Source organism: Rattus norvegicus, chromosome 16 (assembly GCF_021556685.1).
Source record: "Rattus norvegicus strain SHRSP/BbbUtx chromosome 16, alternate assembly SHRSP_T2T, whole genome shotgun sequence".
NCBI classification, from domain to species: Eukaryota; Metazoa; Chordata; class Mammalia; order Rodentia; family Muridae; genus Rattus; species Rattus norvegicus.
In genome coordinates, this window is record NC_141549.1 from 10,137,355 (window position 1) to 10,162,731 (window position 25,377).

Below are 25,377 nucleotides of genomic sequence, written 5' to 3' on the forward strand. Positions count from 1 at the left end.
AAGTACACTGTAGCTGTCTTCAGCTACACCAGAAGGGGGCATCGGATCTCTTTACAGATGGTTGTGAGCCACCATGTGGTTGCTGGGAATTGAACTCAGGACCTCTGGAAGAGCAGTCAGTGCTCTTAACCACTGAGCCATCTCTCCAGTCCACTTTTTTGTTTTTTTGAGAGAGGGTTTTGTTGTGTAATTTTTGCCTTTCCTGTAGACCGGCTGGCCTAAGACTTGTAGAGCCTTTTCTGCCTCTGCCTTCCAAGTGCTGGGATTAAAGGTGTTAGCTACTACTGCCTGACTGTTTGAATTTTTTTTTTTTTTTGGTTCTTTTTTTTTTTTCCGGAGCTGGGGACCGAACCCAGGGCCTTGCGCTTCCTAGGCAAGTGCTCTGCCACTGAGCCAAATCCCCAACCCCTTGAATTTTTTAAGAAAGGGTCTCTCAATCACTGTACCCTAGGCTGACCTAAAACTACTGTGTACCCTAAAATTCTCCTGCCTCAATCTCCTGAGTGCTACCACGCCATCTTTATTATATGGGGTTTTTGTTTTGTTTTTGAGACAGGGTCTTACCAAAGTAACCTTGGTTGCTCTGACGCTTGCTATGTATTCCATACTCCTAGAGAGCTGCCTGCCTCGGCCTCAGAGTGCTGGAAGTAAAAAGTGGGTGCCACCGTGCCTGGCTTACATATTTTTGAACTTTGCTTATTGCTTAGTAATAATATCTTGAAAAATCTACTTACTATTGGCGCATATAGTTCTTAAAAATAGTAATTATGGGGGTTGGGGATTTAGCTCAGTGGTAGAGCGCTTGTCTAGCAAGCGCAAGGCCCTGGGTTCGGTCCCCAGCTCTGGGGGGGGGAAAAAGAATAGTAATTATGTAAGCATATGACTTAGGTTGTGTTTTTACTTTAGTCTCATTCTCTCACATGCTGATTGTTTATATTCTGTAAATTACTTCCTTTAAAATAATTTTTTAAAAATCTATACTTTATGTGTATAAGTGTTTTGTTTACATATATATTTGTGTACTATGTACATGTCTTGCTCCTCTTGAGGCCAGAAGTAGGTAGGATATTTTTCTTTGACTCCCTAGTTTTTGTTTATGTAGATATCTCTAACTTGCTGGCTTTTTTTTTCTTCCTTTTTTCTTTTTTCTAATGGTCTAAGACACCTAGACACAGTCATTATGTATTGCAGCCATTTGAGCATCATTCAGACGGAATCACATTACTTTGTTACAGAATCCTTGTAGGTAAGACTGGGTGAGATATACCAGCTCACTGTTTCTGTCACTACTGTAGTCTTGAATTGGTCTTGTTAAAAAACCAAATCATACTAGAAAAATGGTAGGACTCCTTCCCTCTGTCCCCCAACATACACACTGTTAGAGGCCTACCCAGTGGGAAATAGCAGACACTCTTAATCTTTGCTATTCTGGAAGGAACTTACTTAAGGAAAAAAAGGTTTTTAAGTGCATTGGTGTTTTGCATGAATATGTATCTGTGTCGAGTCCCCTGAAACTGGAATTACAGTTGTGAGCTGCTATGTGGGTACTGAGAATTGAACCCAGGTTCTCTAGAAGAGCAGCCAGTTTTCTTAACTTCTGAGCCATCAAAACTCTACTTTCTTATCATTTATAATTGTAATTTAATGAAACAGTTTGCCAGATCACACTCTCAAGAGTGTCCTCATAAAAGAACCTTGTATTTATGTTTTCATTGACACTGTCACTCATTTATAATTGACGCACATAGGTTGATCATGGGCTTATTTTTTTAACTGTAATAAATTATTACTGCATGTAAAATTCTTGTTTGTCACATAATATTCCTGGAGAAGTAAATAATAATGAACATAGGATGTTGTAAGGTGGCTGTTCTGAGAATGTCAGCATATTCACTAGAGCTGCCTCTCCTTGTTCTAAGTATTCTTTAGATCAGAGAGTAGTCAGAAGGCAGAAATTGTCTGACAAGAGTAAAGATATGAACAGTGATTAGTGTGCTATATATCTGCTTTTAAAACTAAAAGAAGATGGACGATATAACCCTGGAAGTCCAATATGAGTGACATAATACTACGTGCTGTTCATGATCTTTCTTCTTCATGAAAAGTTGATTGCTCTGCAGTTGTTCTTTTTAAAATCATTTTTAGTTACTCTACAAAATCACTTGTGCTATGTAAGATTAGAATGTGGCCTATCTGATCCTCTGGTGTTTACATAACAATTCATATTGGAGCAAGTAGAATTCTTGTACCATTTTTAGTATTATGTTATGAGCTCAGGGTTAGTTCAATGTTCTCTCCCTCTCTACTTCCCTCCCTCCTTCCCTTCCTCCCTCCCTATCTAACACTCATATGTTATTTATTTAAGTGCATGTATCTCTAGTAGTTCTCTTAACCTGTACTAAGCCCTGCAACTGGCAAGAGAGATGATGAATCAGTGGTTTCATGGTACGGTGGCTCACAACTATTCATACCTCCAGTTCCAGGTCAGCTAGCACCCTTTTCTGTCCTCCATGGGCACTTGGCATCCACACCATACAGACATACATGTAGGCAAACATTAAAGTCAAGGGAAAGTTCTGATCAGATCTCTATTTTCTTTACATTACATTAGCATTAAAATGGTAAGCATCAAAAACTTTGCAAGTATAGGCTCATCAAGTTACATGCTAAAGATAGTATATTAGTTACTTTTCTCATTGTGACAAAATACCCAACAAGAAACAAATTATGAAATGTTGGGTTTATTTGGTTCATACTTTGAAGGTACAATCCATCCTGGTGGGCAAGTCCTAGCAATAGGAGTTGAGGCAGCTCACTGGGCTGCATCCCTTTTCAGGAGCAGAGATGGATGCATGGTAGTGCTTAGCTCACTTTTTCCTTTTTATGCAGTCCTACACCCCAGTCCTTGGAATTGTGCTACTCATATTCTAGGTGGGTCTTTTCACTTGAAATTAGATAGTCTCTCACTGCTATGTCTGGTGGCTTGTTTCTTAGGTGATTCTAGATTGTTCGTATTGAGTTGATGGCATTAGCCATCACACAGAATAAGAAATGTTCTTTGCTTTGTTTTTAGAGAAAAGGTTCTTTTAGCCCAGGCTTACCTTGAACTCTGTGTAAGTCAGACTGACCTTACTGCAAGTGCTCTTAATCTTAACTCTGAGTGTTAAGATTATAGGCATGCCAACTTAAAAAAAAGAGTCCTTCCTCCTGACTCTTAACATTTCAGTGCCAGCACTCCCTTTGTTGGTCTGAGTCCCTGTATGATAGATTCCCTTTTTTACCTAAAGGTGATGGACTCATACTGTGTAGCCCAGCATTGAAATAGCTATTAGTGAAATTTAGTACTTAAGATAGTAGTTAGTGTTTTGCCTCATCTTACAGTGTTTTAGTTAAGAATCTTGTATTTCCCTGTTGTTTTGTTCTATGGAGAATTAGCCTTTTTCTTAATCCAGTGATTTTTACCTAGTGTTAATGTGTTCTTAAAAGAAATAGAGGGGTTGGGGATTTAGCTCAGTGTTAGAGCGCTTGCCTAGCGAACCCAAGGCCCTGGGTTCGGTCCCCAGCTCCGAAAAAAAAGAAAAAAAAAAAAAAAGAAAAAAGAAATAGAATAGGGGACTAGGGAAGTTGGCTTAGCCGTTGACACTGACTGTTCTTCTGAGGGCCCGTGTTCAATTCTCAGGACCTACATGGCAACTCCCAACTATCAGTAACATGTGGTGCACATATCTGTAAGAGGGCAAAACAGCAAGTCATAAAAAAATTTAAAAACATAAAAGATAAAAATCAGTAGAATTTTTGCTCTTTGAAATACCTTTCTCTGTCTGTGACTTTATTACAGTACTAGGGTTGGCACCTGGACCTTGTGCATGGTAGGCAGGTGTACTACCAGCCACACTTCAACCCAGGACATAGATTTATACCAGAAGCATATAATCATGGACTGGGTTCTGGGTGTACTTGAGGGATTAGAGGTTGCTCGAATAAAAGATTTAATAATGAACAGGGATAAAATATGTTCAGTGTTTTTCTGAGATAAACATGGATAGAGAGCTAGGTTTTAGAATTTACATTAAATCTATTGTGTGCTCCTGTGACCCAGAAAAGTCATTAATTAATGTAAATCTGGTGTATAGGAGTAATGGGAACAGGAATATTTGCCTATTCTTGAAGTAGGTTTTTGTGCAAATACCCGGTAGTATATAAAAAAAAAAGGAAGATTGCAGTCATAAACAATCATTAGATCAAAAACTAGAAGGTTAGAAGGACAAAATTTAGTATCGATACATCTTTGAAGAATAAAAAATAGTATTGCTCTTCTGTCTTGTCATTTTTTTTATTTGAAATCAGTTTCCTTTTGAAAATAAAAGTTTCATTTTTTTATACAAATGTAGTTCTATGCATTTGAATTTATAGGTTTTACTATTCTGGTTCTGAAATTCAGAATGCTAAAGCTGAGAGACTTTTTTCATAATTTTAAGTAAATTGATTTACTAGTATAATAGCCTGTGTTAAAAAAATCAAGACAGTTTATAATCTATGAACATTCAATATGAATGCTTTTGTAATTTTGGCATGGAATTCACAAATGTTAGTACGCTGAACTTCTTTAGATTATTGTATCTTGTGAGGGTAATTCACGTCTACTTTTATAAAATTCCACTTCCATGAGTATGAAAGGGACTTCTTTCTGCCTGTTATAACTGTCTGAGTCCTGTTGTTGAAAATTATGAAGCAAGAATGACCAAGTATAAATAAGCAATAAAGCTTTGGTAATGAATATGTTGAATTAAATATATTAAATCTTAGACTTTCCTCCTCCTCCTCCTCCTCCCTGTCTGTCTGTCTGTCTGTCTGTCTGTCTGTCTGTCTATCTATCTATCTATCTATCTATCTATCTATCTATCTATCTATCTATCTATCTATATCTGTTTCTTGGTTTTGGTTTTTCAAGACGGTTTTCCTGTGTAGCCCTGACTGTAGGGAACTTGCTTAGTAGACTGGGCTGGCCACAAACTCTTACTGGGATTAAGGGTGTGTACCACCACATCCAGTATACTAGACTTTTAAACATTTACTTTAGAAGGAATACTCATTTACTTATCTTTTGTATGTGAATATGTGTGTGAAAATGTAGGCACATATGAGGGGGCATATGTGGAGGTGAGGGGCCTCTTGTTCTTGTTACTGCTGTGCCACTTACTCTAGGTTAGCTTATTATATAAGCTTCTCAGCAGATCTATAGAAATATTAGAACTCCGGATGCATATTTTCTAGATACAGCTTTTTATGTAGGTTAAGTCCTGAAACTTAACTCCAGCTATTAGGATGGTACTGCTAGAACTTGTACTCAATGACCTTTTAGACAAAAAAAGCTTCTGTTACCATTACTTTTAGGACATAGATTTGCATTAAGTGATGATTCATCATTATGTCTAATGTATAGATTCATGCAGTGACCTTATTAGGTTTTCTGGGTAATGTGTATAGAGCACATGAAACATAAACTAGCTCTTTGTTTTTATGTTCCTCTTAAACAACTGCTGTATATAATCTGTGTGTGTGTGTCTGTGTCTGTGTGTGTGTGTGTGTGTGTGTGTGTGTGTGTGTGTTAACAATTTCAAGTGCTTTTTTTTCTTCTGGGTTGCACAGAAGAGCAATTATCAATTCTTTGCTAAATACTAAAGTGATTATGTCTGGCATAGGTATGGTAATAGCCCTGTTTTTGGTCCAAAGATGTATGTTTATGCATTTCAGTTACTCTATATAAATGAGACCTTTTTGTAAGGGATACAAAGTGAGATGGAAGCAGTTGACTTTTCTCTCTCATTTTACTAGTCACCTACAAAAGCTGTATATAATGCCAGGCATTGGAACCATCCAGACTCAGAGGAACTGCCTGGACCACCAATAGTAAAACCTCAGAGTGTCACAGTGAGTAAAGTTTTTCTTTTAAAATAAATTAGAAATTCATCTAGATAGTTACTATCTTAATTTTTGTTCTTATAAAGTTATAATTAAAAGCTTTACAAATTAAAACTTTGTAGGAGCTCAAGGCCAATCTAGGTTTCATACTGAGACCTTATCTCAGAAACTAAACAACAAAAACCAAAGCTTTTAATCATGACTCACTTTTCATAGAATTTATAATATTTAGGGTTTAAGAAAAAGTACTCCTTATATGAATTGTTAGTATTGATTTTTGTGTTTATGTGATATTAGTATGTATTGTTATGGGTGAGGGTACAGGTGTGTATATATACTCAGTAGAGGATAAGGTTTATGAGTAATTTCTTCTAGCATGTGAGTTCTGACAATCAAACGCAGCTTGTCAGGCTCGCTTGGCAAGCATTCTTACCTGCTAAGTAATCTCTTTGGCCTTCTGTGTCTAATTTTTTGAGAAAAGGTCTCATCAAGTTTGGCCATCTTAGCTAGACTGGTGAGTTCCAAGGATCCACCATTCTCCACCACAAACTGCTGGGGTGCTGGCTTTGTTTTTTAAGAGCATAGATACTAAGGATCCAATCTTCAGATCCTCATGCTTGCATGACAGACCCTTTGCCCACTTCTAGCCTATTGATCGTGAGAATTTATAATAAATTTAGGCATGATGGCTCATACCTGTAGTCCTAGTACTTGGAAGACTGAGTTAGGAATCACCACCTTGTCACCAACAAAGACTGCATAGTAAGACCTCACTCTTTCTCCCAAAGCTTTATTGTAGACCATACACTATACTGTGTGGTTGTGGTTGTTGTTGTTTTTAAAGTTTGGGGCCTCTGCCTTTTTAAGAATTATTTTCTTTATTTTATTATGTATAAGAGTGTTTTGCCTGAATATTTACCATTGTATATCTCTTTTTTGTTTGGTTAGTTTTGTTGTTGTTGTTGTTTTTTTTTTTTGAGACAGGGTTTCTTTGTTTATCTTTGGCTGCCCTGGAACTCATTCTGTAGATCAGGCTGATCTTGAACTTAAAGAGCCTTCTAAGTGCTCGGGTTAAAGGTGTTCTTCACCTCCACCCGGGTATCTATGTTTGTATATCTTAAAGTGACTTTCATCCCTTAATTTGCTTTTCATAGAGCTAAAATTACATTCAATTAATACTTTCCAAACCAAACCTTTTGTAAAATATTCTCCTATGTATGCTACCCATAATCCAGGTAACTAGGAGATGAAGCCTTGGACACCTTGAGCTACCAAAGGAATGAGTTCTTAGAACAGTAACAAAAATTTGAGGATGGAGGGTCACGTGTTTGTGTTGCTAGTGACTGAACCCAGGGCCTTGTGCAAAGACTAATATTCATCCTCAGCTCTAAGAATAGACCTCTAGTGGTTGGGGATTTAGCTCAGTGGTAGAGCGCTTGCCTAGGAAGCGCAAGGCCCTGGGTTCGAGCCCCAGCTCCGAAAAAAAGAACCAAAAAAAAAAAAAAAAAAAAAAGAATAGACCTCTAAGAATAGAACACAGTTTAATGTTTTTTCTTAAGTTGATTATGATGTCACCATCATACATGCTAGTAATTATTTGTGATTCTGAAACATGCTTTGTTCGTTTTATAACTTACTATTTTTGTTGTATATTTGCTTTAGTTTCCTATGCTTCTGTGATTACTTTGCTGTAGTTTTTCTGAAGCCCTGTCTAACTGCTTATTGATGCTACTTATGCATGCAATTGTGGTTCTTTATTCTGTTAACAGTCCTAGAAGCAAAGAAATTTTATGAAATGTAAAATTTTTAAAAAGCTAGAAGTATTTATCAAGTGGTTCTTTTGTGTGTAAAACAATATTTAAGTCTTAGTGCATGAAATTTAAATTACCTTGTAGGACTTTTCAGCAGCCTCCCTCTTCCCCTCTTAAAAATAAAATCATTTACTTTTTAAAATCTACATTTGTCACATAGACAAGATGTTACCTTTTAAAATATATTTGCTTAGAACAACTAATTTAATACCTTTATTAATAGGTGAGGCTGTCTTCAAAGGAACCAAATCAAAAAGATGATGGAGTTTTTAAGGCTCCTGCACCACCACTCAAAGTGATAAAAACTGTGACAATACCTACTCAGCCCTACCAAGAAATAGTTACTGCACTGAAATGCAGAAAAGAAGACAAAGAAGTAAGCAGCCTGTACCGTCTCACTGCACGCGGATAGATTTCTATGTGTAACAGTTAGCCCCAGTCTGAACCACAAACGTGCCGTATCCTCCTTGTCCAGTACTAGTGACTCAAAAACATTTTTGTTGCCATCATCTAATGAATGATTTTATAGGCCTTTTATTAAATAGAGTAACCTCTAGATTTAAATATGTTAGTTGAAAGTTACAGAGAGGTGGGCTTATTTTTTTCTTGGCAGTTATATACTGTTGTTCAGCACGTGAAGCACTTCAATGATGTGGTGGAGTTTGGTGAAAATCAAGAGTTCACTGATGACATTGAATACTTGTTAAGTGGCTTAAAGAGTACTCAGCCTCTAAACACACGTTGCCTTAGGTAAGATCTTAATTGTACATTTCATAATGTTGTGCATACTATGTCATTAAGTTTTTCAACCAGATGGGCTTAATTTGGTAATAAAGCTAGGCATTTAAAATTTTCTGTTGTTGATAATTAATGATATGTTGAAATGTTTCCTTTTTGTATGGTATAGGCTTCAGTTTCCAGATGCTAAAAGATTAAATAGTATTCTAAATAAGCTGAGTGGGGTTGTTCTTTTTCCTTTCTTTCTTTTTTTTAATCTCAGAATTTCAGCCACTAAGTGATATTGATTTGAGCAGTTACGTGGGTCATCTTTTATATATGGCAATGGATTGTATACCTTGACCTGATTGTATTATCTATAGTCAGCTGAAATATATCCAATCAAATATAACTAACTGCTTCTGCTCTTAAAATAATAGCAGTATTATGAATATGAGTACGAACTAGAACTGGTGATTGAAGCAATGCACAGCAGACACCATACTATTCACTTTATAAATGTAGTATGCCCATTCATACCCTAAGCCTTGGTACATGTTTTAACAATTTGGTTTGCCCATGGTTTTTATATTTTGTGTTGACAGTGTTTTAAGCCTTCTACTTCCTTCTTGTTTGGAATTGTTCAAAGTATAGCTAATGTCCTAGCAATTTTTAGCTGCCTTAACATAGTCTGTTTCCTTCTAGTGTTATCAGCTTGGCTACTAAATGTGCCATGCCCAGTTTTCGAATGCATCTGAGAGCACATGGGATGGTTGCAATGGTCTTTAAAACTCTAGATGATTCCCAGCACCATCAGGTAGGTCTTCTTAAGTTTCTGAGGTTGTAACTAAAAAATTATAGTTTCTATGTATATCAGAAAACACCTTCTTATCCATGTAAGTGAGTTAAAATTCAAGTTTTTTTATTTGCTTGGTAAGTAGAGATGATAGCCATACATTTTTGCTTTATTTTCTCAAGACTTTTCTTAAGAAAAGTTTGTTTATATTAAAATACTATTCATGGGGGTTGGGGATTTAGCTCAGTGGTAGTGTGTAGAGTGCTTGCCTAGCAAGCCCAAGGCCCTGGGTTCAGTTCCCAGTCCCCCCCCCCCCCAAAAAAAAAGAAGAAAGAAAAAAAAGAAAAGAAAATACTATTCATTTGTTAGTTAACATATTATACTGAATATACTATAAAATGATTTCCTCTATTCAGAAGTTTTTGAAAATTGTTTGATAGTAATGGAATAGAAAAGAGTTTTAAAATACAGCCATGGGGGGGGGAGGGGGATGTTTGCCCGGAAACCGGGAAAGGGAATAACACTCGAAATGTATATAAGAAATACTCAAGTTAATAAAAAAAAAAAAAAAAAAAAAAATACAGCCATGGGGCTGGAGAGATGGCTCAGTCTGCTCTTCCAGAGGTCCTGAGTTCAGTTCCCGCCAACCACATGATGACTCACAACCATTGGTAATGGGGTCTGATGCTCTCTGGTGGTATGCAGGTGTACATACAGATAGTCACTCATATATATATTAAACATATATAAATCTTTGAAAAAAGAAGAAATATAGCCATGATTTTAAAATATTTCATTGTTGGTTCTGGAAAACAGCTGCATTGTGAAAAGAGTAAATGATAAGGATCATCCACCCAAAGTTAACTCTTTTTTTTTTTTTTTTTTTTTCTATTCTTTTTTTCGGAGCTGGGGATCGAACCCAGGGCCTTGCACTTGCTAGGCAAGTGCTCTACCACTGAGCCAAATCCCCAACCCTCAAAGTTAACTCTTAATGTGATCTTCAGTTAGAAAAAAAGAGTCATTACCAAACCTGACAGTAATGATATATTGAGGTGTTCTTGTCTGAAAGGAAATTACTTTCTAAATACAAATTGAATGCCACAAAATTAATCTAATACAATTCTGCTAAAACTGAAAATAATGAAATTAAAGCGAGTGAGCCTTCCTCTGTGCCCAGGTTGTACTAGACACAGAATAATGAGGACAAAAAGGCTCAAGAAATGTGTTGCTTGCTTCAGTGACCAGTTAGGTATGGACTTAAGACATTTTTTTTTTTTTTACTTAGTGAGTCCTTAAGGTCTTCACTGTGACATTCTAATTTCCAGAAAAATGCTTTATAAACATTTAATCAAAGGGACTGAAAAGATGACTCAGCAATAAAGGTCCTGATTTGGTTTTCACCTGTGTGAGGGAGCTCCCAAACACCTATAACTCTAGCTCCAAGCTTCTAGTCTTTTTGAGCAATTACATCTATATGGCATGTGCACACACTTCCCGGTGAGCAGGCGCACACGCACACACACAGACACTCACACACACACAGACATACACGCACGCATGCATACCACCCCTACCTAAATTTTAAAATAAAAAGAAAGACAAAAAGTAATGTTTAGAGAGTCTGTACTTTGGACAATTCAGAGTCACAATCAATGGTTAATTATATACATTATATTGTTGGACATAATAATAACTGGTTCTAGGACAATATGACTAAATATTTACACATTCTTATATATTCTCCCTTATAATATCATTTCTCCATTACCCTGAAAATCTAATAAAATTTAAATGTTATGTTAGTTCTTATATTATTTAGGAAATAATATCGAGGAAAATGTTTATACATATTAAATACAAGTATAATTTTTATATTTTTGATCTGTGCATGAATGGTTGACTTTTTGGATATAGAATGCATTCTTAGGGTATTTGTCTACCAAAGACTGATTGTGCTAACCTTAATCTAAGACATACCATTTTGAGTATTTTAAGCACATTTTGTTAATGTTTTATTAAAAGCAGTTACTAGGGACAAAGAATGTAGCTCAGTTAGTTTGCGTGCTTGCTTAATAGACATGAAGCCCTGAGTCTTACTCCTAGTATGACATAAACCAGGTATTGTGCAGGCCTGTAATCTTAGTATTTGGGTGAGACAGGAGGACCAAAACTTCAAGGTTATCCTCAACTACATAATGAGTTCAGGGCTAGCCTGAGTTATATGAGATCCTGTCAAATGCATATCTTTAATCCCAGGACTTGAGAGGCAGAAACAGACATAACCTTAATGTGTTCAAGGCTACCCTATCATACCTGGTTTACACAGTGAATTCCAGTGCTACATAGTGAGACTGTGCCTCAAGAACTAAAATCACACACCCAACAAAGATGTTAGGCCTAGTGGCACTTAAGCCAGTAGATCCCCAGGTTAATTTGGTCTCCATAGTGAATTCAGGCCAATCAGGATTATGTTGTGAGACCCTTTATTTTAAAAATATTGTTGGATTAAACCATTAAAAAAAAACAGAAATCGGGGTTAGGGATTTAGCTCAGTGTAGAGCGCTTGCCTAGCAAGTGCAAGGCCCTGGGTTCGGAAAACAAAACAAAACAAAACAAAAAAACAGAAATCAATCCAGCCATGTGTAGTGGTGCATGACTTTAATTCCAACACCAAGGAGGCAGGGGTAGGTTGATCTCTGTGAGTTTGAGGTTATCCTAGTCTACATAATGAGTTCTAGAAGAACCAGAGCTATGTAATGAGGCCCTGTCTGGAAAACTGAAACAAAAGAAATGGATTCAGGTGTGTTTGTTTCCTCTTTTTTTTTTTTTTTTTTCCCTTTTTTCTTTTTTTCGGAGTTGGGGACCGATGTTTGTTTCCTTTTAAGTTATTAGTTTATGAGTGTGTTTTGGTTGAGTGTATGTCTGCACTAGCTTTGTGCCTAGTGCTTGCAGAGGCCAGAAGATGGCATTGGAACCCCTGGAACCTAGGGTTAGAGATGGTTATGAGTGAGCCATGAGTGAGTCCCTTGGAAGAAGAACTAATGCACACTCTTAGCCGCTGAGTCATCTCTTTGCCGCCGCGCCCCCCCCCCCCCCCCCCCCCCCCAGTTAAACTTATTTCAGTCCCCTGTATACTGGTGACAAGCTCGGTTGTCTATATTTTACCGAGGGTAAAACTGTGTTTTGATATAGTATAAACACATTTATGTTTCTGGTTTTTTTTTAAATGACATTTTTATGCTACAAAGAACATTAAAGGTATATTGCAAAAAGGAACATATATTACATAATACATAAAATGTTCTATAAATACCTCATTTAGAAAAACTGTTTAAAGAAATGGGTAGTTAAATTTAAATCTAGTTGAACATTGAATAGAGAAGGATGATAAAGAGGAAAAAACTGATTTCAGTCAGGGTTTTATTTATTAAATGGATATGTTTCCCTAGAATATTTTGAAAAAAGCAGTGATTTATCCGGGTCTCCATCAAAACCAGTAATAGGAATTTTAGACGTTTTAGCTTATAAATGTCAGTAATGTCCTTGTTTCTGAAGTTGTTAGTAATTGCTTTCATGAATATTTCTCTTTTGGGATCTGTTGAAGAATCTGTCCCTCTGTACAGCTGCTCTCATGTACATATTGAGTAGAGATCGTTTGAACATGGATCTTGATAGGGCCAGCCTAGATCTCATGATTCGGCTTTTGGAACTGGAACAAGATGCTTCTTCAGCTAAGCTACTGAATGAAAAAGACATGAACAAGATCAAAGAAAAAATCCGAAGACTCTGCGAAACCGTGCACAATAAGCATCTTGATCTAGAGAATATAACGGTGGGTTGTTTCCTCCTGTAACAAGTGAAGGTTACGTTTAGAAAGTCTGATTGGTTACAGAGGCTTTGTGAGTTCAGACAAACCATCTAACCTTTTAACAGTCTCGTTTATGGCCTTTGTTTATGAAGTTTTCTACTAAAGTTTAGCTCTGAAAATAATTTCCTGTTCTGGTTAGTATAATTGTTGCTGAAATGGCCCACCATGACCTAAGCAATCTGGGGAAGGAAGGATTTATTTCAACTTACACTTCCAGGTAACAGTCCATCACTGAGGGAAATCAGGAGAGGAATCTAGAGGCAGGATCTGCCGCAGAGGCCATGGAAGAGTGTTGCCCACTGGCTTGCTCCTCACGACTTACTCAGCCTGCTGTCTTACACAGCCCAGGAGGCAGTGCCCTCTCCCATCAGTCACTAATTAAGAAAGTGGGTTACAGACAGGTTCTCTCCTTTCAGATGACTATAGCTTGATTTAACCTTAGTCAGCGCACTCCTGAAATCACTAAACTTGCTCATGTTTGAGCCTTTCTTAGTTTTGGTTTTTCTAGTAAATAGATGTTTTTCTTGTTAAAATTTGCATAATGTTTTCCTTTTTCTTCTTACATTTCAGCTATTAGCAACCACAATTTTTAGAAATTTCAGAAATCGGGGCTGGGGATTTAGCTCAGTGGTAGAGCGCTTACCTAGGAAGCGCAAGGCCCTGGGTTCGGTCCCCAGCTCCAAAAAAAAGAACCAAAAAAAAAAAAAAAGAAATTTCAGAAATCAGAATTTGGAGAATTTATGAACAAGTTTTTTTGGGTTTTGGTGTTTTTTTTGTTTGGTTTTTTTGTTTTTGTTTTTTTTTTTGTTTTTTGTTTTTTTAAATTCTAGACTATCTCAGGGTATCTGGAGGCTAAAAGAGGGAGCCATTTGTCATTTTTGGAGCAGTGTACCCTCATTGTAGGGTTATATAGCCAGTGTTTGCCTTTACTCTGAGCACAGACAGTTTCCCAGTGGGTGAAGATAGTCTAAATGTTTATGAGGCCAGTATGATCATTGATCCAAGGTTTTGAAGAGAGAGAAAAAAAATAGCAATTGTTGTATAATCCGATCTTTTTTTTTTTAAGATAAAACTTCTTTTTATTGACTGCTTAACTGCGAAAACTTCTTTGCTACAAAAATTTCCAGACCTAATAGTCACAGTGATTGAGGGTTCTCAATCTGTTCAGTTATTCTAGACTTATTAAGGAGTTTATGGATTCTGATCAGCAACAACAACAAAATTACAGATGTGAGAAAAGCCAGTCGACTTTAAAACTCAGATTCAAAATGTGCTCTTTATTTGGTAGCACTGGAAAATAGTTATTCTCCGCACATGAGTTCTCCTCCTTGTCACCAGTCTGTTTGTTACCTTTAGGTTGGCTTGGGAGTTGGGCACTGTTGTTCTATTATTAAAACTTGTAATTTTTGTTCACTCGGGATTTTACATCCAATTTTTTAAAATAATTATATTTTCTCCCATCTTTTTGTTTTTATTGGCTCATCCTTCCTAGTATTTTCTTCTATCCAGAAACTCAGTTACCACTCTCTGACTACCACACAAATACTTGTATGTCTGTTTTATTGTACCGTCAGTGATAGCTAAGAAGTGTACTTAGCCTAGATCTCCAGCAACAGATAAATAAATAAAATATGGTCTAAATGGAAATCTACTCAGCTATAAATGAAAATTAATTTTAATACTATAAAAATTATTTTGAACCTAAAATTTTAATTTAGTATATAATTGAATAAATATATTTTTGTTATTTGTTGACATTTTGGTTTTATATATTTGTTGTCAAATAATATTTTTAAAAATGAATTTGATGTTTTAGAGAATTTGTTAGGGTAAGTAAATATCAGCATAAAAAAATTCTGACAGTATATTAAATAATTTACTTGATTGAAACCAGAGGACAGGACTATTTCAGGGTTCTCTTCTCCAACTCAGTGTCAGCTCTCCTTAAGTATGTTATAAAATTGTACAGTAGGCTTAGTAAGTTGCTTTGTTTAAAAAATAGTTGCTTACATGGTTTAGTGACATTGTTTGGGTCTAGTTAATTTTGTAGTATGTTTTTGTATATTTTATTTATTTATTTTTTTTTCCTTTTCTTTTTTTGGAGCTGGGACCAAACCCAGGGCCTTGCACTTGCTAGGCACGCGCTCTACCACTGAGCTAAATCCCCAGCCCCGTTTTTGTATATTTTAAAGGTGTTTTTGTTTGTTTTCTTTTTAATCAAGTGTATAGCCAGCCTGGAGTGGTGGTGCACACTTTCAATCACTGCACTGAGAAGTCAAAGGCAGGCGGGTTTTTGGGTCTGAGGCCCCTCTGGTCTATAAAGTGGGTTACACAGCAGCCAAGGCTACACAGAGAAACTTTGTCTCAAAAAAAAAACCTTAAAAAATTAAAACATAACTTTTTAAATATATTTGTGCTGTTGATAACAGGAAGAGCTAACAGTAATACTATTTTAAACTGAGTTACAGTGCTAATGGTTAACAGTAGTCTGATTAGTGATTTTGCTCTAGAGGATTATTTTAGTAAAGATACTTTTTAAGTAGAAATGCTTTAAAAAAATTTTTTTTTAAAAAAGGTTAGCTTATGTATGCTGAATATAGCCTGAAGTATAAGAGTTTTTACTAATGTAAAAATTTTGCACCCTTCTTAAAAGATTGTAGCATTAGGCCACAACTTCACTGTTAAGACTCATGAGCTGATAAATTTGGTCATTAAATTACTATTTGCAAGACATAGACTGAGAAATGAACCCAACTAAATGATTTTGTTGTACTGAATTCTAATTCTTTATCCTAACAAAAAATTTCTTTGTCTCTAAAAAACTTACTAAAATGTTTAGATCTTTCTAACTTTGTAATCTAAGCCTTGTTTTATTTTTAAGTAATATATTTCAGCTTCAAATATACCTGACAAGGTGAAACATTTTCTCTTGAAGTTTTTAAATTTGTGTTGGGGTCAGGGGACAGACAAAAACTGCTTTTAAGTCTTTGTTAATTGTTTTTCCTTGCGGTGGTCTGCAGGCTGAAGGATAGCTAAGTCCCTCACTGCCTTCAGTCTGCTGGTCGTTTCTTCTGCTAGGCTTCCCTTCCTCCATCACATCAACAACCAGGTTAATCTCTGTTGGGAAGTGGCTTGAGGCTTTAAAACCATGGCCTCATAAAGAAAAGCGCTCATGTGCACACACACTCATACACGTATGTACACACACACACTTAGGAAAAGAAACATCCTAGCTGCTACATAACCCTATAGTATAGAGTTCAAGGCATAGTATGATTTTTAAAAAAGCCAACTTTACAAGAAAATAAAATAATGAGCAGAGAAGTGGAAGAAAAAACTGTGGTTCACTGACGAGCACGCGGGGAATGCTCCTGTTACTCTGTGGAGAAAACCCAATTGTCAGAACTCTAGCTTCAGTCTGCTTAAAGTAATGACCTCTGGGTTTGAACATTTAGGGCCACTGACATTCCCAAACTTCCCACTTTGAAATTTATTTTATTACATTCTTTTTGGTAGGTTAATTTAATATATTGATTTATTAAAAAGGAAAGAAGCCAGGCATGGCGGGAATGTCTTTAATCTCAGCATTGAGAAGGCAGAGGCAGGCATATTTCTATGAGTCCAGGACAGCCAGGACTATTTACACTGAGAAACCCCAATTCCAAAAACAAAGAAACGAAATCAATAATGCCACATCTGATTACTTTTAAATGATTTTTTTCATAAAAGCAAGCCATATAGTTCAACCCCAGTTTCTTTAGTGTAGACTATTCTGATAAAATTAGTTTATTCATCTATAAAAGTACTCACTATTGTATTTTTTACTTTACATTTTAGTAAAGAAAAATAAGTCTAATGTTAATTCTTCAGAATTGTACTAACCTGCTGATGGTGTCATATGCCTTTAATCCCAGCATTCTAGAGGGAGAGGCAGGTAGATCTCTTGAGTTTATGGCCAGCTTAGTCTACAGAGTGAGTCATTACTGCCAGGGATATACAGAGAATCCTATCTCAAATCAGGAAAAAAGAAAAAAAATTTATTTTACACCTCAGTATTCATTAATGGTATTTCTGATTTTTTAGACTGGTCATTTAGCTATGGAGACATTGCTCTCCCTCACTTCCAAACGAGCAGGAGATTGGTTTAAAGAAGAGCTCCGGCTTCTGGGTGGTCTGGATCATATTGTAGATAAAGGTTTGTATACATATATACATACATATTGTAGATAAAGCTCTGTGTGTGCACACACACACAAACACAAGTTATAGAACTTCAGTCCCAGTATTTGGGAGACAGACAGGTGCATCTTTGAGTTTGAGGCCAGCCTAGTCTACAAAGCCAGTTCTAGGACTGCCAGGACTATACAGAGGAGAAACCCTGTCTTGTAAGCACAACAATCAGAGACACGGTGATCAAGGCAACCTACAGAAGTTTATTGGGAACTTAGAGTTTCAGAGGGTACATCCATGACCATCATGGCAGGGAGCATGGCAAGTGCTGGAGCAGTAGCTAAGAGTTCACGCCTTTATATAAGCACTGAGAAGTGAGGAGAGAGACGATTGGGGACTTCCTGGGTGTTTTGAAACCTTAGAATCCGTCTATATTACAGGCCTCCTCTGACAAGCCCATACCTCCTAATCCTTTCTAAACAGTCACACAACTATTGCCTAGGCCTCCAGATGCATGATCCTTTGAAGTCCATTATCATTCAATGTATAAATTATGTTCCCATTCCAGCATATACATATTCATAGTATATTCATAGCATGTGTCTAGGTAACTAAGAAATACTTCATTGAACTTTTATATACTAACTTTTATCCATTTGTTTTTGCCTAGTAAAAGAGTGTGTGGATCATTTAAGTAGAGATGAGGATGAAGAGAAACTAGTAGCCTCATTATGGGGAGCAGAAAGATGTTTACGAGTTCTGGAGAGTGTAAGTATGGACAGCTGGGCGGGCGAGTTCTCTCTGCTTGTGATATATAACTAACTGGCCTGATGTTTTAAATACCCTGGGGTTTTACCTTTGCTTGTCTGAGTTGAAACTGTAAGGATTCTTTTCAAAACCAACTGTCAGTAAATGGGTTTTTTATTTTAAGATTGTATTGTTTCGCTGGATATGTTGATACATACTTGTGATCATAAAATTGGGAGGGAAGATTGTGATTTCAAGGCCAGTGTGGGCTACATAAATAAGACCTTGTCTAAAACCAAAAGCTTTTATTTGTATATTATTACTTCAAATCAAAGGTACATACAGGTATGTTTACATGTACCTGACTGTATAGTTTTCTTAATACAGAATTCTGTTTCTGGTAAAAATACTAACTTGTTTATCAACAAACACAGTCATGGTTTTGTTTTAGTTAGTATGCTTTTGTCTTTTTAGTTTTTGAGTCAGATTATAAGCTCAACTAAAAATACTCAACTTTGGAAAATAACACTGTTGGGTGACCGTGTTGTGGTCCTTGGTGATTTTGAATGACAATCTAGTTTAGCATAGGCTACACTTTACTGACAGTGAATTTTAGAGTGTATAATTGCTGATTAAGTAGATAGGTTAGGTACTGTTTTTAAAACATGGAAGAGCTCTTAGCATACATAAATAAAATTGTTCCATCTAGGGTGCTGCTTACTAGGTCACCCATTCCATTATTTCTTTATTTAAAATACTTTAAATAGCTGACTGTATTGGCACACACTTTTAATCCAGCACTTGGAAGGCAGAGCCAGTGGATTTCTGTGAGTTCAAGACCAGCATGAACTACATAGTGAATTTCAGCATAGCCAGGGCATGTAGAAAGATCCTAAAGAAATAGATAGATACTAATTTTAAAAGTAAAATATTTTAGATATATTTATGAATTTTAAAGTATTTGTACTTTGAAAGCTTTCTGTCTGCAATTCAAAGTACTTGACAATTATGAGTAAGTTATGAGAATGGTGTCTTTATTTTTTGATAAATTAGTAGTTTTTAGTTGGGATCCCAGTATAACTTTAGCTGACCTGTAGTTCACTATGTAGACCAGGATGGTTTTGAACTCACAGATGAGCCTGCCTCCTGATTGTTGAAATTAAAGATGTGTGCTACATTCTGATCAGTAGTTCTCTCATTTCAAATATTGAACTTATAGACTGTACAGGTATTTCTCTGCATCGAGGCTTCGTAAACTTTGCCACCCACCACCCATTTTTGCCGAGTGAATTTTAATGTGACCCTCAATATATTAGCAGTACCTAATAGATATATAATGCAAAAAGTAAGTTAAACCCAAGACAGAATCTTCAACATTTTGGATTTAGTTTTGGTTTGTTTGTGTTTTGAGACAGAATCTTTATGTGTCGGCCTAACTGCTCTAGAACTTGCTATGTAGACCAGCCTCCCCCCAGGGCTCTACCTCTCTCTGCCTCCTGAGTGCTGGGATTAAAGCTTGTACCACCACGCCCAGCTATTAAACAGCAATTTTTAAAGTCAGTCATTCTGACCCAGTATGCAACCCAGAAATCAACCAGTTTGATAGACATTGAGGAAACCATTAAAAGTCTTTGTTATATGTAATCAAGTGACTCTGTCTTCGTAAGACCTGAAAATTTTGTGTATACTGTAATTTGTAGCTTTTTGAGCAGTGTTTGTTGGTGTGTGGCATGACGACACACATCATGCAGAATGCTGATGTTGTGTCGTAGAAGTAAGTGAATTCATTATATGAGCCATGGGCGGCATGACTGGATTTATTTCATTTAGGACTTAGCATTTGATTTTTTTTTTTTTCTCTTTTTCTTTTTTCAGAGCTGGGGATCTTTTTTTTTTTTTTTTATTAACTTGAGTATTTCTTATTTACATTTCGACTGTTATTATTCCCTTTCCCGGTTTCCGGGCAAACATCCCCCTAATCCCTCCCCCTCCCCTTCTTTATGGGTGTCGTCCCCCCCCCCCCCCCCCGTGCATTTGACTTTTAATGAATTTGGTTGTTGGTAACATTGAGAAATTTTCTATGTTGCCAACTTTTACACATTTAATTACAACTCTGTAGGTCACAACTAGAATTTAAAAAATTGTGCCCTTAGATGGCAAAATCTGTTCCATCTATCTATTTTTTAAGTTACCAGGCAAATTGTGGTATTATTTATATAAATGAAAATTATGGATCGTCACAGTCATTTATATCCATTCCTTCTAGGTAACAGTGCATAATCCAGAGAATCAAAGCTACTTGATAGCCTATAAAGATTCACAACTCATTATTTCATCAGCTAAGTAAGTTTTATAAACTCTCATTATTTATTTAGCTCAGGAAATAAAGATGTATTCTATTTTTTTCTAAAGTGTGTTGTCTCTTTGAGTTTTGTGAATAAGTACATTATAGATAAAAAGTAGAGTGTAGATTCTTGAGGTAAAAAGGTTTGGTGAGAATGGCAGCTCCTTTATGTTAGCTGTAACCCTGGACAAATCATTCCTTACAAGCTCTTTATCGGGAGGGTGTTTCCATCACCAAATAGATATAACTTAGCACATAGCATGTATACATTTTCATGGTGTATATAATACATTCAAAGATGGCCTGTTAATATATTTTAAGTGATTCTAATGTGTATGTACAATATATATGAAAGAATCAAATTCTTTATGTAGGAGTAGTAGAACATTGCTTAGTATATAGTCAATGGTAAATACGTTGGCCTTTTGTTTGAAGTGGATTGTAACTCAGTTTCTGCCATTTATTTATATATCATTTTCCGGATCTTAGTATATCTCTCTGTCTAGCCTTCATCACAATTAGGCTAAAGCTGTCACCTAAGCTTCTTTGTCTTTAGTCCTGGTTCTGTCTGATTGCAACAGCTTCTTCTTGGTATTGCTGTCCTAGATTTTGCTATCTTTGCCCTAGTTTTCTGGCCTTTATCTTAGCCATCATGCCACCGGGATTTAACTTTCTCTGGGTCTCTGCTTTGAAAATCTAATCTTAAATTGTAATTCTATATGACCCCTTGATTGTCTTTGTAAATTTCCGTATAAAAGAAACAACTGTTTTAGTGTGGATGGTCTGGTTTATCTATGTGTTAACCTTTTATTTGAAATTAAGAGAAGTACAGACTGAATAGTGTGATAAACACTTACTACTCAGCTTGGATAATACACAGGCGAGCCTTGTTTCTGTCTATAACCTCATTTTATTATTATTATTTTAAAGCAAACCCAAATGCTGAATCCTCTGCATTTCCTGTTTTATTGTGCTTTTGTGAATTTTACAGAACATTATTATCCTTTTTTTTTTTTTTTTTTGGGTTCTTTTTTTCGGAGCTGGGGACCAAACCCAGGGCCTTGCGCTTCCTAGGTAAGCGCTCTACCACTGAGCTAAATCCCCAGCCCCATGAACATTATTATCCTTAGCACATGCAATTCTTCCTTATCAAGGGACTTCCTTGAAGATTAAACATGTTTCTCACTGCATGTTGTTTGGCAGGTGGTGGTTGGGGTTGGTTGGTTGGGGTTGGTTGATTTGTTTTTAGTAGCAGAAGAGATGGAACCTATGCTTATTCCGGCATCGTGCTCTGCCATTCAGTTCTAGTCTCTTTTTAATTAAAAAAAGTGTATTATTCCTGATTTTAAAGTTATTTTCTTATGCTTCTTAATCCCTGAGAATTGCCTTAGTAAGGATTTAATGTGTTCATCTCTCACATGGGGTTTTCTGGTGAAATAGTTTTAGAAGAGGTGATAAAAGTCAGAATTGGGTGTTGGAGAAATAGCATTCACCTGTACTTTCAAGAAAACCTGGTAGATACTTAGTAATACTAAGCACAGACAGCTTAGTTACCAGTCGCAACCGGCAAATTTTGTCAACATCATCAAACATTAAAAAAGGAAATTGTTTGGGTTTGACCATAAAAGAACATCTTTCTAACCAAAGAATTTTGAAATATTAGGAACCTTAGAGGATTTCCTAGCGTAGTAAAAATAAGCTAGGAATAAATTAAATATGTAGAATTTTTCTTTTAAGGGTTTTATGTGGTATAATTCATGAAAATAAACTGACATTGGTTGACTTGATCTGTGTTAGACTTAAAAAAAGAAATAGTGGATTTAATGGTTGGAAGATGCCTTGGTGGCAGGAGAGATGACTCAGCAGGTAAAGATACTTACAGTATAGAGTTGACCAGAAACCGTGAAAGCTTGAAGAAGTGCATCTACTCTACAAAGTTGTCTTCTGACCCCCTTATGGGTGATGTGGAACCTTTGCTCACACACATGTATCATACACACATATTAAAAATAACAGTTTACAGATAGACCTCTGTAAGCATTCTACTTCCTTGTTACTGTGTGTCAAACTTAGGAATCATTGGATGTACACCTGTTAATTTGAATATTCTTCCATTAAAAATACTGATTTATCTTAGTAATGTATGTCCGGTATTTGATAATCATCTTTATTGAGTGATTTATCTGATACGTTACCTGCTAAGAAGACATTCTCTCCTTATTTGCTACGTGGCAACTAAGTGGAATTAAGAACAGGCATTATTGGGGGTTGGGGATTTAGCTCAGTGGTAGAGCGCTTGCCTAGGAAGCGCAAGGCCCTGGGTTCGATCCCCAGCTCCAAAAAAAAGAACCAAAAAACAAAAAAAAAAAAAAACAAAAACAAAAAAAAACAGGCATTATTTCTTACAGGCTATGGGCAGGAGCATCATGGTGTTGTATTTTGTGTTTGAGGTATCTGTAAAATGTGACAGCTTTTGCGAGTAACACAAGTTTGTTTGTGTGCGTGTGTCTGTCTGTGTGTCTGTGTGTCTGTGTCTCCGTGTCTCCCTGTTCTTGTGGTGGTAATTGTTTGGTCTGAGACAGGATATTCTTTTGTCCCAGCTAGGAAACACCTAGGCTCAAAACAGTCCTTTTGCCTCAGCTTCCTCTGTAGTGGGGACTATAAACATGAACCGCTGCGCTCCACGTGGAACAAGCTTACAACTCTAACTTTCTTTAGAGAGATTTTAATGATCAAGTTTATCAAAATTTAGCAATTAGCAAAATTGTCAGCATGTGTGATACATTATTAGATATTAACATTGTAACTTTCAAAACAGGAAAACAAACAAAAACCCTGATTATTTTTCTTTAGGCCTCAGTAAATAGAAACTGTCTAATTTTTATTGTACCATAATAGTTTACATTTATTTTCTCTTAAGAGCATTACAGCATTGTGAAGACCTGATTCAGCAGTATAACCGCGCTGAGAACAGCATCTGTATAGCAGACAGTAAACCTCTGCCTTACCAGAATGTAACTAACCATGTGGGCAAAGCAGTGGAGGACTGCATGAGGGCGATCATTGGGGTATTGCTCAATTTAACTAATGATAATGGTAAGTAATAATTCCTTGCTGTGTTGCATTTGGAAATAAGCTATTCAATTTTTGATGTAATGATTTAAAATATTCCATAATGTAATTGACTACTCCTATAGTCATAAGCTACTTTTAGAACTACCTAGTAAATTACCTTTTAAATATCACAACCCTGTATTTCATTAAAGGAATAGCTAGTCGTTTTAAAATTAAAATTTTAAATTAGTACTTAGTGGTTGGGTGTTGTGGGCATACCTATAATCCTAACACCTGGGGGGCTGAGTGTGATGAGGTTGCAGTCAGTTGGGAGGTACATAGCAAGTAACCAGAGGGGGCAGGATTAGAGTAAAACCAGGACTAAGAGAAGAAGAAAGGAAAACACAACAAAACTCAACAACAAAAATTGTTTTAATTGTGGTCATTAGTGTTATCAGGAAGGTTTTTTGTTTCCATTCTTCAGAGTGGGGCAGCACAAAGACAGGAGAACAAGAAGGACTCATAGGCACAGCGATGAACTGTGTCCTTCAGGTTCCAAAGTACCTACCTCAGGAGCAGAGATTTGATATCCGAGTGCTGGTGAGTTAAAGTGTAGTCACTCACTTGACAATAAGTTATATGTATTATACTCATTAAGTTCTTGTTTGTGATGATTATGTTTTTAAATGTTTTATAGGGATTGGGTCTACTGATCAATCTGGTGGAGTATAGTGCCCGGAATCGACACTGCCTTGTCAACATGGAAACATCCTGTTCCTTTGATTCCTCCTTCTCTAGTGGAGAAGGAGATCATAATTTAAGGCTAGCTGGACAAGTTCATGCTGTTCAGGCTTTAGTACAGGTGAGCAGCAGTGACATGATTGCATAGCACATAAATTCTACAAGATCCATTGTGCACTCGCTGACCTCCTCAGCCTTACTGTTCAGATTCCTTGACAGGGTCCCTAGGACCTTCAGGGGTTTCTTGGACCAGTTTTGAGAAAGGCTCTTTTGTTTTGTCAAGGTTTTTGACAAAACATACTGTCTTCAATATCTGTATATTTAGCACAGCTTTTAATGTCTGCTTAGCATTTGATATTTAAATTCTCATTAGTAACTTGGTACTTTTCCTAAATTGTATGAATGAGTATATTAGGGTTTTTTTGGTGTTGAACACCATAGCAACAAAAGGTGAAAGTGGGGTTAGGGATTTAGCTCAGTGGTAGAGCACTTGCCTAGCAAGCACAAGGCCCTGGGTTTGGTCCCCAGCTCCGAAAAAAAGAAAAAAAAAAGGTAAAAGTAATGGAAGACAAGGAATTTGGTCTGTTCTCTTGTCTGTATCGATACCTAATAGATAGGAAACTATATAAATAGTCTTCCTTACGGACTTCCCATGATAAAAATGCTGATATGTTAAGACCTAGTTCTTCCTGAGAACTTTTATATTTACTAATTGTTTGTATTTTAGCTTTGTCATTGTTCTTCCTTCTAGTTAATTCATCCAATATCTGTAGGTTTGTTTATTATTTTGTTTTTTAATGTTAAAAATGGGTAGGGGTTTTTTAATTTGATTTTTGTTTTTTTGTTTTTGTTTCCGCTTTAATTTTCTTGGAAATGTTACCTGGATTAAAGATAATTATTGAGACTTTCAATCTTAGAAACACTATGTAAACTGTTACCAGATCACTTAAAAACAGCATTTATACTTCAGTTTTGGTTTTCAGTAGAATGTAGAACAAAAGCTTTTTAAAATCAGATATTCTTATTTAGAACAAAATATTAGACTGCATGTCTTAATGTCTTTAAATTGTGTTTTTACAATTTTTTTCTCTCTAGAGAAAGAAATTTTTCTTTCGCTTCTTTAATTATAATTGTTATACCTGTGTATCTTTAATTATGATTGTGTATATGTATAAGTTTATAAAAGCAATCATTTGAAGTAATTTAG

General features: G+C 36.2%; 1 protein-coding gene across 4 annotated transcripts in view; it reads left to right on the forward strand.

Annotated features, from left to right (window-relative positions):
- Positions 1–25,377, forward strand: part of Wapl (WAPL cohesin release factor) — a 69,332-nt gene that overhangs the window by 35,356 nt on the left and 8,599 nt on the right. For 2 of the 4 annotated variants that reach the window (XM_087587676.1, NM_001427279.1), the window contains 11 exon segments: positions 5,836–5,931; positions 7,957–8,109; positions 8,347–8,483; positions 9,156–9,267; positions 12,851–13,078; positions 17,198–17,309; positions 17,955–18,052; positions 20,298–20,374; positions 23,296–23,471; positions 23,914–24,029; positions 24,127–24,291. In XM_087587676.1, the coding sequence (XP_087443802.1) occupies positions 5,836–5,931; positions 7,957–8,109; positions 8,347–8,483; positions 9,156–9,267; positions 12,851–13,078; positions 17,198–17,309; positions 17,955–18,052; positions 20,298–20,374; positions 23,296–23,471; positions 23,914–24,029; positions 24,127–24,291 (1,470 nt within the window). 4 annotated transcript variants of the gene reach the window in all.